Genomic DNA, 13,342 nt, shown 5'->3' with positions numbered 1-13,342 from the left:
CAAAACTGGGCTGACTGCTGTGTGAGTGGCGAGGAGGGCACAGAGGTGTTACATGTCAACATTAAGATCTGTCAACCTGACCCTCAAGTGGAAAACTTTACATCTGTCCTTATTAAATTACATCTTATTAGACTCAAGCCCAAAGTTCTAGCCTGTCAAGACCCTTTTGGATTCTGACAAAGCCAACTGCTGGGCCAGCTATCCTCCCCAGCTTTATGGCATCTCAGGATTTAATGAGCATGCCACTTATGCCTTCTTTATGCAAGTCAATAAAAATGTTAAAACATCTCCAAGTGCCAACAGGGCCAAGCAGATCCCTTCGGCTCTCCAACAGAGACCTCCTGCCAAGCTAACATGGACTACTCTTTGAGCCTTGCCATTCAACCAGAAGCAGGAGAGCCATGAACTGTGCTTTGAGGGAACCTGAGAGACAGAGAGGTCAGGAGGGAGCGTCTCTCAGAATTTCCTGTGCAAAAGGGATGCCATGCACAGGGAGCCACTAAGTTAATAGGACAGTTTGACTAAAATGGAGACAGACAGAAGGGGAGTATAATGGAATTAGTCTAAAGAGGGAAATAGGAGCCAGACTAGACTGCAAATGGCTTTAAATTCCATCCTGAGGAATTTGTATTTTATCTTAGAGAAGGGGATCTTAACGTTTTCTCTGTCCCAGACCCCTTTGGCAGTCTGGTGAAGTCTATGGACACCTTCTCAGGATGTTTTTAAATATATAAAATAAAGTATTTTATTTTAACATTTTAGCATTAAGCAAGGGTTCTTAACTTTTTGTGCATCCTGGACCCCTCTGGCAGTCTGGTGAAGCCTATGTTTCTAATGTTTTTAGTTGCATAAAATAAAATTTATTGCATTATAGTATTAAGTGTCTTAATATTTAGTATTTTAGGATTGCAAAGAAAACCAATTATACTGAAATACAGTTATCAAAATATTTTTTAAAAAACCAAGTTCATTGGTCCCAGGTTAAGTTAAGATCCTTAACCTAGAGGCACTCGGAGCCATTGAAGAACAAAGAAAGTGATTTGTAAGAAGGATCTGAATTAAACCCAATTCTTCCGAACCTAGAACTCCAGCTCTGGGTCACAGGTCACTACTTCGGGCTTCCCTAAGGATGCTGGGAACAGCATAATTACAGTTCCAAATGAAGAAGCCTCTATGCTCTCTAGCATCTCCAAGCAATTTTTAATAGCGGAGAATTTTTTAACCTTTTTTTTAGTTTTGTCATTGCTATGATTTTATCTTTTGCTTTATTTCATTAGTTATTTTTTGTTGTTCTGTATGTTATTATAGTGTGTTTTGTATTGTTGTTGCTTAGTGTCTTAGCATTAGCAATGACTGAGCACAGACAATGTTCTCATAAGTACTAAGGCAAATAGGAGCCTAGGTGAACATTGGGCAATTATATTTTAGGCATGAGTCTAAGGCACAAAGGTTGCCCAGTTATTGGAGGCCTGACTGGATCTTCACAAAGGATCATTGATTTGGGGGGTAGTGTACGGACCATTAGCACACCATTGAAAAGATGTCCCTTCTGGAAAATATTTGAAGAGGTTTAAGTTAGTAAGGAAAGTATTCAAGAAAAAGGACAATAGCACTGTTGACCTCTGTGAGCTCTCTAGAACTGTGGAACCTTCCCCAGGAATGGGCAGAACTAGGGTGCAGACCAGTGTGCCCAAAGTCCTCATCCTTCTTGACCTCTCTGCTGCATTTGACATTCTCGACTACCCTTTTCCTCCCAGGTACTCTCTCCTCTGAGTTTTCATGATATTGCTCTCTCCTGGTTCTCCTACTACCTGTCTGGTGACACCTTCCCCAACTTCTTTGCTGGTTCATCATGCAGATCATGCCTCCTAACCACGATGTCCCCCCAAGGTTCTGTCCGAGGCTTCTTTTCTTTCTCTCTCTCTGCTCTCTCTTGATGACTTCATTAGCTCCCATGGACTTAACTGTCATCTCTATGAAAATACCTCCCAGATCTACTATCTCCAACCACAATCTCTCCCCTGAGTTTCAGTCTAGCATCACCAGCTCCCTAATGGACATTTCAAACTGGATGTCCCAGAGAGATTTCCAAGTCAACACATCCAAAACAGATCTCATTATATTTTCCCCCAAATCCTCCTCTCTTCTAAACTTCCCTCTTTCTGCTGAGGTCCCCCCATCTTTGCTCTTGGTCTCCCCAGGTTTGTTCCCTTAGCTTTTACCTTGACTACTCATTCTCAGATGAGATCATAATCAAATGAGATAATGTTTGTAAAGCACTAGAGGGCCTGGCACACAGTAGGTACTTAATAAATGTTTATTCCATTCCCTCATCAATCTCCCTCACTCCAGATATTCGGGCATTTCCATCTCCACATCTCCTGCACGCTTGCCCTCCTCTCTCTACTGACACAACCACCAACCTTAGTTCAGGTCCTTGTCACTTCCTCTTGCCTGATTTATGCCTGCCTCAAGTCTCTCCCCATTTTAATCCATCCTGCCAAAGTTATTTTTCATCATCTCACATCTGACCATGTCATTTCCCTATTCAGGAAGTTCCAGTGACTTCAGTGACTTCTCCATTGCTTCTACAATTTAAGATGGGAAGATGGCAGAGTAGTTCAGCAGTTTCCAGGCTTTCCAGATTTCCTCTACAAACACACAGAAAATCACCATGAAATGAATGTTGAGCAGCAAAAATAAAGGGGTAAAACAGTTGTCCTCCTAGGATAACTTGAGAGGATTTCGGGAAAGAGAGGACTTCCCCCCTCCAGGGGCTGAGGTTTGGGATGAGTGAAATGCAGACAGCTCCAGGCCAACTCAGCTGGGTCAGCAAGCAGCAAGCCCTGGAACAGCTCTGGCAGGAATCAGACTAGCCTTGAGGAAGCTTTGCTTCAACTTTTACCTCACTCACAAGAAATTTCACCTAAGGAACTTTCACCTCACAAATTTTCATCTAAGGAACAGGGAAAGACACATCCCCATGCACATCCCCACTGTTTTGGAGGCCAGGCCTAGTGGTACTGACAAGATGTGATCTCTGGCTGTGGCTGTGGGTGAGGAGGAGCAAGCACACACCCGATGAGTGTGGTACCACAGGGAACAAGAACATTTTCAGGACAGTGAAGCTGGGGGACCTAACTGTGACTTAAGGAGAGGATTGGAGTCCCTGAGGTTGAGAATTCAGACAGAATTCAGAAAACAACAGAAAGGAGGACCTGAGGCCTATGGCAACGTTACCCACAATTTAAGATTAAAACTCGAAAATAATAATAAGCTGATAAAAATAAAATAAAACAAATTAAAAATAAAAACAAGTAAGCAAAGGTAAAAGAACCGACATAGATAGCTATGAAGATCTGAGTTCATATTCAGAGGAAGATAGTGAGGTTAAAAAAGTCACTCCTACTCCAAAGAATAATGTCAAATGGTCACAAGTCCAAAAGAGCTTAAAAAGGAATTCAAAAATCAAATAAGGGAAATCGCGGAAAAATCAGGGGGAAAAAAGCAATCCAAGAAAATTATGAAAAGAAAGTTAACCATTGAAAAAAGAGATACAAAATCTTAAGGAAGAAAATAACTCCTTAAAAACTAGAATTGGGCAAGAGGAATCGATTAACATTATAAGACACCAAGAAATAATAAAACTAGAAAAAATAGAAGAGAATCTGAAACAACTCTTCAGAAAAGCAACTGATCTGGAAAACAGATATAGGACAGACAATAAAAGAGTTTGTAAAGCCTTTCACAACGTTGCCCAACCTATCTTTCCAGCCTCTTTGGACTTTATTTCTCCTCCCCTACTCTTCAATCTAGTTCATCTCCCATCTCCACACCTTTGCACTCTCTGTTCCTCATGCCTGGAATACACACCCTCCTCACCTCCACCTCATAGAGCCTCTCTTTCTTCAAGATGCAGTTGAAGCCTTAACCTCTATATGAAGTCTTTTCTGAGCCCCTCAAATACTGCTGCCCTCCCTCCTCTCTCAAGTTACCCTGTATTTAGTTACTTTACATTTATTTGTATTTATTCTCTTTATATTTATTCCTTAGTATATATTTATATGTGTTTTGTTTGTCTCAGGATGTAAGCTTCTTGGAGTTCGGATTGTTTTATCTATTGCATTTGTAGCCTCAAGGCCCAACCTTGCAATATGGCAAGTGATTAATAAATTGGTTGTTGATTAAATCAGTATTTATTTAGATTAAATAAATATATTTTGGTTGATTGGTTGATATAAATTTTACTGGATGTACCCAGGAATTAACTATCCTGGGCGCAAAGGCTGAAATATTATGTATAATAATAATAATAGCTTATATTTATGTAGCACTGTACTAAATACTTCATAATTATCTCATTTGATCCTCACAGCAACCCTACCAGGTAGGTGCTATTATTATCCCCATTTTACAGATAAGAAAAATGAGGCAGACAGATTAAGTGACCTACCCAGGTTCACACAGCTAGTAAGTGTCTGAGGTTGGATTTGAACTCAGGTTTCCCTGACTTCAGGCCTGACACTCTTATCTACTTTGAAACCTAACTGCAACACAGTCCCTTTGCCAATTAATGGGAACCTCTTCTGAAATTGAAGCTGTCTTGAAAAACGTGTGAAATTCTCTCGACAATTTTTTGTGAATGAATTTTATCCTGAATATTTCCAAATTAAGCTCACCTTGCTACTATCTCCAAACCGAAACTCCCCTTTACCTCCCATTGCTGATGAAATTAAAATCTAAAAGACACCCTTACAAGTAGGACTGGAAGACCCAGAGAAGAGAGAGCTGCTGGAGAAAAAAGCATAAGAGAGAATAGGGACGCAGCACCTTCAGGGAACCTCTCAGCCCTCTGGCAGCAGAGAAGGGTGTCTGTGCCACATAGAGTTCCTAGACCACCCCAGCTTCCAAGATTAAGTGAAAGCAGGAGCCAAGAAACAGACAGGTAGGTGGCCGCAGCGGACAGAACTCTGGTCCTGGAGTCAGAAAGACCTGTGTTCTAATCAAGCTGCAGACACTTACTTGCTGTGTGACCCTGGCCAAATCACTTCGCTTCTGCTTGCCTCAGTTTCCACATCTATAAAATGGGGAATAATAGCACCTATCTGGCAGAATCTTTGTGAGGATTGAATGAAATAATAATTGTAAATTATTGTGCCTGGAACATAGTGAAGACTATGTAAATTTTGGTTATTATTATTATTATTAAGGAACAGAGCAATGGTGTGGAGGGAACGCTCCCACATCTCCCTTAGCATTACATGAATTATGTAGAATCTGCATGCCTTGGGAAAGGTGTTTTCTTCCATTAAAGGAAGGGCCCAACCAGGGAGGTTACTATAAAGCTAGAGAGCTGAGAAGGTGGGAATCATGGGATAAAAGAGTCGCTCGATTCTCTAACAAGTCTTAGTATTTCCAACTACTGGTCATGCCAAGAGCTGTCCAATGTTGGCCCAAGTCTAGAATAGGCTGCCTAGATCCCTAGTGAGGAAGGTCTCACTGGAAAAAGAGAAAGAGTTTCCTTGCCTATTTACCAATTGGAGTACTTCTTGGCTTTTTGTATTTTCTCTCAAGTGAAATAGAGCCTATCCTATATCCTTTGTCTCCTTAGACTAAGGGCTTGCATAGGAGCACAGCATTTTTTCCTTTGGTTGTAAGGACCAGCCACAAGTCAAATTCAGATGCCCTCCGGGGTAAATTTGGAGTGGGTCAAAAGGGTGATTTTTGAGAAGTCCTCAGGTGTATCTAGGTGCTGACCAATGTGAACAAGACCACCATCTAGTGGCAAATAGGGAAATTACATGACTCGTATCATAAGACTTGAAGTCTTAGGAAAGGAATGATTTATGAATATTAAGTTGTGAATATAAAGACAAATAACCCCCATAAGCATTGAATATTCAGTGTTACAACAATAAGCCACAGCTTCAGTTTTTTTCTGTTCAACATTCATTTATTCCTTCATAAGGCATTCATTAAACTCTTGCTATGTGCAATCCTTAACCATGGGAAATGTGAAGGCGTAATAACTGATGCTTGCATAATGCTTTAAGATTTTCTTTTTATTTTTGTGGAAGCAATCAGGGTTAAGTGACTTGCCCAGGGTCACATAGCTAGTAAGTATCTGGGGCTGCATTTGAACTCAGGTCCCTCCTAACTCCAGGGCCAATACTCCATCTGATCAGAAGCTGTGAGCATTAACTGCTTGACCCCTGGCTAACATGGGTCAGAATTGAGGGAAAGTACAACCTTGTCTGTCTTTGCCTATATACTTTGTGGGCGTTAGGATGACTTGCCTAAGAGACTCCATGTTGGAATCCTATCATTTTAACTACGACCATCAAGAGGCCAATTAGGAAGCCTTTGCAATAGACCAGGAAAGAGGTGATGAGAGCCTGAACTAGGGTGGCAGCTATGTGAATAGATGGAAGACATGTTGTGGAGAAATGAGTGATTGAAATGTGGCCACTGACTGGATACATAGGGTTAGTGAGAGTGAAGAGTTAAGGATGACACCGAGGTAAGCAACTAAAAGAATGGCACTGAATATATCAAAGAATAAAGGACTAGCAAAGGAGACTGGTAAGGAGTGGTCATACAAGTAGAAGAGAAAACCAGAGAATAGAGTGTCTGGTAGGAGAAAGTGATGAAGTCTCCAATGCTACAGAAAGGTCAAGGAGGATGAAAACTAAAATAAGGTCATTAGAAAGGCAATTGTTAATTGTAGAGAGAATAGTTTCAGCTGGACGATGAGGTTGAAAATCAGACTACAAAAGGTTGAGGAGAGAGTAAGAGGAGTAGAAGTAGAGGCACTGAGTACAGATTTTTGGGGGAGTTTATCTGGGAAAAGAAATATAGAAAGATACCTAGCAGAGATGGTTGGATCAAGTGAGAGTTTTTTAAAGGTGAAGGAGATATAGGGATATCTGTAGGCAGCAGGAAAGGAGACAGTATATAGGGAAAGATGTATACAAGGAATGATAGTAGGATAAACTACTGGAGAAGACATAGGGGATGGGATCAAGGGCATGCATGTAGAGGTGTGGACCTTGACGAGGAAAAGGGCCATTTCTTCGTGAGAGGCTGCAGTGGAGAAGATGGAGAGGGTGGCTCAGAGAGATGCTACATTAGGAAAAGGGAAGAAAACAGAGTTCTCATCTAATGGCCTCATTTTGGAGAGGTGGTTAAAAAGCATGAGTTAAGGTCTCCAGCAGAGAGTATGGAGAGTAGAGGTAGCATGAGTGGGCTTGGGGAGAGATGAGGAGATTTAGAAAAAGTATTGTGGTGAGTGGATTAGAGAATTGATAAAGGCAAGAACTGTGTTTCTCAGTTTTCTTTACATCCTTAGTACATAGCTTGCAGACTATACATATATGTATATATACACATACATATATATGTGTGTACATATATATGTGTATAGACTCCTTTTGTGCTAAAGCATACACCTTCTTTCAAAGTGGCCCCACTCTCCACGCTCTTTCTCCTCCAACCCCTCGACCTTTCTGTATCCAACTCTCACCTCTTTGACAAATGTGATAAAGCCAGAATCCGTCACATTCCGAGTTATCAGCTGCCCAAATGCAAACTTCTCCACTTTGCAATGACTCGCCACTCTCAAGAGGGCCTGATCAGACCATGTCTTAAAGAGACCATGCTCCCTGAGGAGGAAGAATATTAAAAGCCATTTCCTTTTCTGTACCAAGGATTTAGGAGACATCCTGTCTCTCCCACCCCCACTGCCTTCCTTGCCAGAGACACAACTGAGGCAGAGCAATAAGGGTTTTTCCCAGAGTATTCATGTCTAAAAAGCAATATTGTCCTTCCCATGGCCTTGCTCCCAACCATATACCACCATCCCATCCCACCCCACCCCACAATCCTCAACCACTTTAGCTGGTCATTCATCAGCACAGAAACTTTCTGACATCTCAAAAGTGCTTCCTCCTGCACCCTAGCTAACTTCCCCACCCCATATTCCAAACCCACTTGTACTCCACCCTCATTTGCCCCAAGTGAAAAAAAAAATCCTAGTCATAGCTCTGTCTCCTGACCTGATCTAGTATTTAATCATCCTCTGTAACGTTAGTAAGTCATTTCACCCCCTTCCTTGAAACCCATTGCTCCAACCAGAATAACTTCCTTACTGTCCTCCAACCAAAACATACCCAGCATGATCGCACTTCCATTTTTTTTACCCAGATGATCCCTTTCTTCCATAGAGGCTTCCTTGGCCTCTTCAGCTCCCTATATCCTACAGTATTTGTGTGCAACATGCAGTCGGACTTGAACCTGTGCTACCTGGTGATATTTGACAGTCTTGCCTCTTCTACTAGAGACCTTATCAACCCTCCCTCAAGGGCAGGATCCATGTTGTAATAGCATCAGAGATTTAGAGTTAGAAAGGATTTCTTGAGAACTTATGAGTTCATACTCTAGGATCCACGAATTTGTGTTTTTTAAAAACCTTTTAGTAGCTATACTGAAATGTAATTGCTTTCTGGCATCCCAAGATGTGCTTCCTCCAGCCCCCTAGCTAAGTTCCCCCTCCCACTTGCAAACTCAGCCCTGCCCTTCTCCCATCAGATGAGGAAACTGAAGGTGACTACCCAAGGTCACACAGAGTTCCCTCCCTGCTCCCCTTTCTTCCTCCGGGAGTCTAGCCATGGGCTTCCACAAAGCCAGTATTCCATAACTACTCAATGAGCCAATGTTTGATTTACCTGAAGAAATGAAACCGAGCTTGAAATTCTTTCTTCACCTCCTCATCCATCTTATTACCGAAAAAATCCTCCTTGTCCACAACCAGTAACTCGGTGTCCTCCATACAGACCACAGTGGAGATCCTCTCAGCTCCCGTCAACAAAGCCATCTCCTGTAGGTGAGGGATAAAAGAAGATCTCTCTTCCTGCCTCCCACCTCTCCGAACTCTAATTCATTCTTTACGCTATTGCCAAGTTAATCAGCCAATCAAGAGGTATTTATTTAGCACATTTTATGTGCCAGGCACTGTGCCAAGCACTGGGGATACAAAGCAAAGCAAAAGCAAAAACAAAAACAAAACTATCCAAGCTCCCTCAAGGAGCTGACGTTCTAATGGGTGAGATGGCCTAGCTAAATCAGATGAATATAGAGCATATATAAATAAGATGAATTAATAAATAAATAAGATAAATACAGAGCAGATGGAAGATAACCTCAGACGCTATGGCACTAGCGCTGATGGGGGTGGAGGGAGGAACCACCAAAGATATCCTGGACGATGGGGTGCTTGAACTGAGTTTAAGGAAACCAGGGGTTCTCAAAGTCAAAGGTCAGGAAGGAGAGCATGGAACATAGCCAGTGTGGAGACATGGAGACAGGAAATGTCATGTCATACAAGAGGAAGAGCAAGGAGGCTCATAGTGTTGCAGATGGCAATGAAATTGTAAAAAGTCTGGGAGGGGAGGAAAAGAACAGGTTGTGAAATGCTATAATTTTTTTTTAAAAAGGAATTTACATTTGACCCTGGAGATAAAGCCCGTTGAAATTTCCAGAGCAAGAGAGTGATGGTGGTTCCTTACTCTTTAGGAAAGTCACTTTAGTAGCTGGATGGAGGATGTCTTGAGGTCAGGAGGACGGTTAAGAGGCTGTTGTAATGGAACACGGCAAGAAATGATGAGGGTCTGGACTAGCTGTGTTGTGAGTAGAGAGTCCAATGTTTTCAAGAGATGTTGCAGAGAAAAAAAATGACAAGATTTGGAAATGAGATGGGGGAGGGGAGAGAATGAGAGAGAGATTGAAAGAGACAGACTGAAAAGAGAGGAGAGAGAGAGACAAAGAGAGACACAGGGTTTGGGTGGTTGAGCAAACTCCTGGAAGAGTAGGTAGTAATATGAGACTGGAAAATCAGGGTGGTACCAGACTACAGAGCTCCTTGAATATTTACACTGTGAGTAAAAGAACATTTTTGAGCAGGGAAGTGACATAGCTAGGTCCATGATGGTTCACATTTCTCTAGGGTCTTAAGTGGAATGGAGTCCCTTCCTATGCTATAGGGAAGGAAGTGTGACAACTAAGATCTTCCTACAGATGTAAAAACTATTGCTCAGAGAAATAAAGTGGCTTATCTGGGGTCACAGAACAAGTAAATGGCAGGATTTGAATTCAGGTCATTTGGGTCTAGATCCATTTTCTACCACAGCACTCATGCTCCTATACATAAAACAGATGAATAATGACAGGATGGATTGGTTGGAATGGATAATGTCCAAATTCCCTTCTAGGGATTTTAGTGATTAGAATCACACAACTGTATAGCTCTAATCCAGCCTCCACTGTAAAGAGAAACAGATTCCAAATGCTCGGATTCCTGTAGACAACCAGCAGCCAAATCTGGACCACAACCCTTATGTCCTGGCCCAAGAATCCTGCCCTAGGACTTTTCCTTTCACAGCCCTGCTTTACTTCCCTCCAGCCGGGCCTATTCCCTGAGAATATCACCCTTTCAGGGAAATGGGAATGCCATTCTCACAAACCCTACCAAATAGCTGGGCTTAAGGGGAGAGACTGAAGGGTACCGACTCACTCCAAAAGATGAGCCCTTGTACAGCAAGTCTGGGTGTGAGTCTAGGAAGGCGCTGCTCCCATCTTCATCTGCAGTCACAGCAACTGTCCCCAAGTAGATGAAGTAGAAACTGTTGCCCCTGTGTCCCTTTTTAAAGATCACGCGCCTTCGGCCAAACCTAAGAAGAAGTGTACGGAGTATCATTTGCAGAGCATGGTGAGAACCCGACTCAGGAGGTCTTCTCTTGGAAAGAGTCGACTACAATATTCACACTCTTCTTCCCTCTCTGGCACTGTCCTACTCCTGTTCTGAAGAGGGGACGCTCCAGCCCTGGACAGCTCCTGGTGCTACTTCTGCTTGGTCTGGAGGGCTCTGGAGCCTGCTGTTCAGTGGATTTTTAGGCTAAGTCTAAAGTTGCCACTTCTAAATTGGCTCATGAGGCTTGGTGCAAGGTGTTTGCGTCTCAGTACAACACCTTGAGCATTAAAAGGGGCTCTGGATTTGGAAACTAAAGCCTTGCCTCTGACGCTAATGTGTGTGACCTTGAACAAGTCAATTAACTGGGCCTCAGTTTCCTCACCTGCAAAACAAGGCAGTTGGACTAAATGGCCTCTAAGGTTTCTTCCAATTCTAAATCCATGTCCTTAACATAGAAATAGAAACAGGACATGTGATTTTATTGGCATAGAGAACTCCCAGCAGAGGAAAATACCTCTCTCGATGCAGATCAGCACCTTCTCTGCAGTTTACAAACTTAGAGAGTTGTCTAGATTAGTGGTGTTAAACTCAAATAGAAATGGGGCCACTATACCTCCTTGCTAAGCATATTTTGACTTAGAAAACCAGATATTGACATTATCTATGTCCTATTGTATTTTGTTAAATGTTTCCCAATTATGTTTCAATCTGGTTTGGGCTACACTGGGGTATGTAGCTTCTGACCAGATGTTTGACATCTCTAGAGCACTGAGAGGTCAAGTGACTTTGCCCAAGGTCGCACAGCCAGGATGTGTCAGAGACAGGACTTAAATCCAGAACGCTTTTGCTCTGACACTAGCTCTCTAGCTGCTTGGCCACCATTCCTCTCAGAGATCTGCCTAACATGGTTGGCATTTAATGTTTTTTTTAAATGAATCGAGTGAAATTTTCCATGACTCAGAGGCCTAATTCAAATGTTATCTCCTCCCTGTCATCTTCTCTGAGCACCCTAGGCTGGAAATGAGCCTTCTTTATTCTGCATTACTCAAGCACTCACTGCCTGTACCACTCAACAAGCTTGTTCACAGTCAACTTGGTAATGTAGTGATTAGATGTCTCATTCTCCCTGCTTGACTGTGAATTCTTGAAGGTTAAAAAAATGCCTTATGAACATAGAGTCATAGCATTATAGCTGGAAAGCATGTCAGAGGCCATCAAGTTGAAATCCCCTTGTTTTACAGATGAGGGAAGAGAGACCCAGAGGAGGAACTGAGGTCACACAGGCAGAGCCAGAATCAGAAACTGGGTCCTCTGACTCTCTCTATCCATTTCTGCCTCCCTAAAAGTGTTCTGTTTATGGCCTTGCATATGGTAGACATGGAATAAAATGTTTGTTGGATGAATTAAGAGATTAAGGTTAAATCTATTACTATTAATAATAATAATATTAACAATAACACATTTTCATAACACTTTAGGGCAGCTACGCTACACAGTAGGTAGGATACCAAGTTTGGAGTCAGGAATACTCAAGTTCAAATCCAGCCTGAGACACTCAGCAGCTATGTAACCCTGAGCAAGTCACTTAACCCTGTTTGCCTCAGTTTCCTCGTCTATAAAATGAGCTGAAGAAGGAAATGGCAAACCACTCCAGTATCTTTGCCAAGAAAACCCCAAATGGGGTCACAAAGAGTGGGACACGAGTAAAGTGACTGAACAACAATAATACATTAAAGTTTGAAAAGCATTTTCTACAGAACAATCCTTAGAAATGGCCAGTACAAATATTACACCCATTTATAGGTGAAGAAATTGAGACTTAGGGAGGTGAGGTCATCTGGCTAAAAAGTTCCAGTCTGTGAGACCTAGAACAAATGACCAGTGAAGTCTGGTGTCCCATTCTCTTAATCTCATGAAATAAATGGTCCCAGGGACCTCTGAGTAAAACCATTCTCTGCGTCCCCTAGTCCAAATCCCCACTGATGAATTCCCCCTACAGCTGCTATGAAACTCTCAAGGGCAACTTGAACCAGATCAAAATGTTAATGGGAAATATTTAACAAAACAAATATACAGTACAACATAATGTTCCTTTGTGGTTTTCTAAGTCAATATGTGTCCCAGTGGGATCCATTTCTATTTGAGTTTGACACCAATGTTCTACTATGCTGAGAAACAGGGGAAATAAACCTGATTTTGGCAGTGTAGAACCTGGGTTCAAATTCAACCTCTGACCTTTTCTACCTGTATAACCTTGAGCAAGTCACTTCATCTCATTGGATCTCAGTTTTCTCATCTGTGAAATGGAATTCATAGATAACTTCAGTTTCTCCTAGATCTATGTAACAATGAGGTTAAGTCCTTTCTTGTGAATATTGCCCTTTCTGAAGCAGTCCTTTGCGTCTGCTGCTCTGACTTTAAGGAAGCTTTTCCTTTCAGAGCCATGACAAACCTAGGCAAATGGGGCTTTGTCCCAGGGCACTGACATAGGGAAAAGAAGGGCACACATCCTTCCCAGAGCCTGAATCACCATGCCTTTCAGTTCTCTACTGACCCAGACTGTCATAAACATCATAACTGCCCCTGGACCACACACAT

The 13,342-nt window shown here is 42.2% G+C and overlaps 1 protein-coding gene across 1 annotated transcript in view; it reads right to left on the bottom strand.

Moving 5' to 3' along the window:
* Nucleotides 1–13,342, bottom strand: part of CNBD2 (cyclic nucleotide binding domain containing 2) — a 78,304-nt gene that overhangs the window by 32,101 nt on the left and 32,861 nt on the right. The window contains exons 5-7 of the mRNA XM_036752939.1: nucleotides 10,568–10,724; nucleotides 8,724–8,875; nucleotides 7,523–7,661 (exon numbers count right to left, since the gene is read on the bottom strand). Coding sequence (XP_036608834.1) covers nucleotides 7,523–7,661; nucleotides 8,724–8,875; nucleotides 10,568–10,724 — 448 coding nt within the window. The remainder of the gene's footprint in view (nucleotides 1–7,522; nucleotides 7,662–8,723; nucleotides 8,876–10,567; nucleotides 10,725–13,342) is intronic.

Source organism: Trichosurus vulpecula, chromosome 3 (genome assembly GCF_011100635.1).
Source record: "Trichosurus vulpecula isolate mTriVul1 chromosome 3, mTriVul1.pri, whole genome shotgun sequence".
In the NCBI taxonomy this organism is placed as follows: Eukaryota; Metazoa; Chordata; class Mammalia; order Diprotodontia; family Phalangeridae; genus Trichosurus; species Trichosurus vulpecula.
The sequence above is the reverse complement of the archived record's forward strand: the minus strand, read 5'-3'. Positions and strand labels throughout refer to the sequence as shown.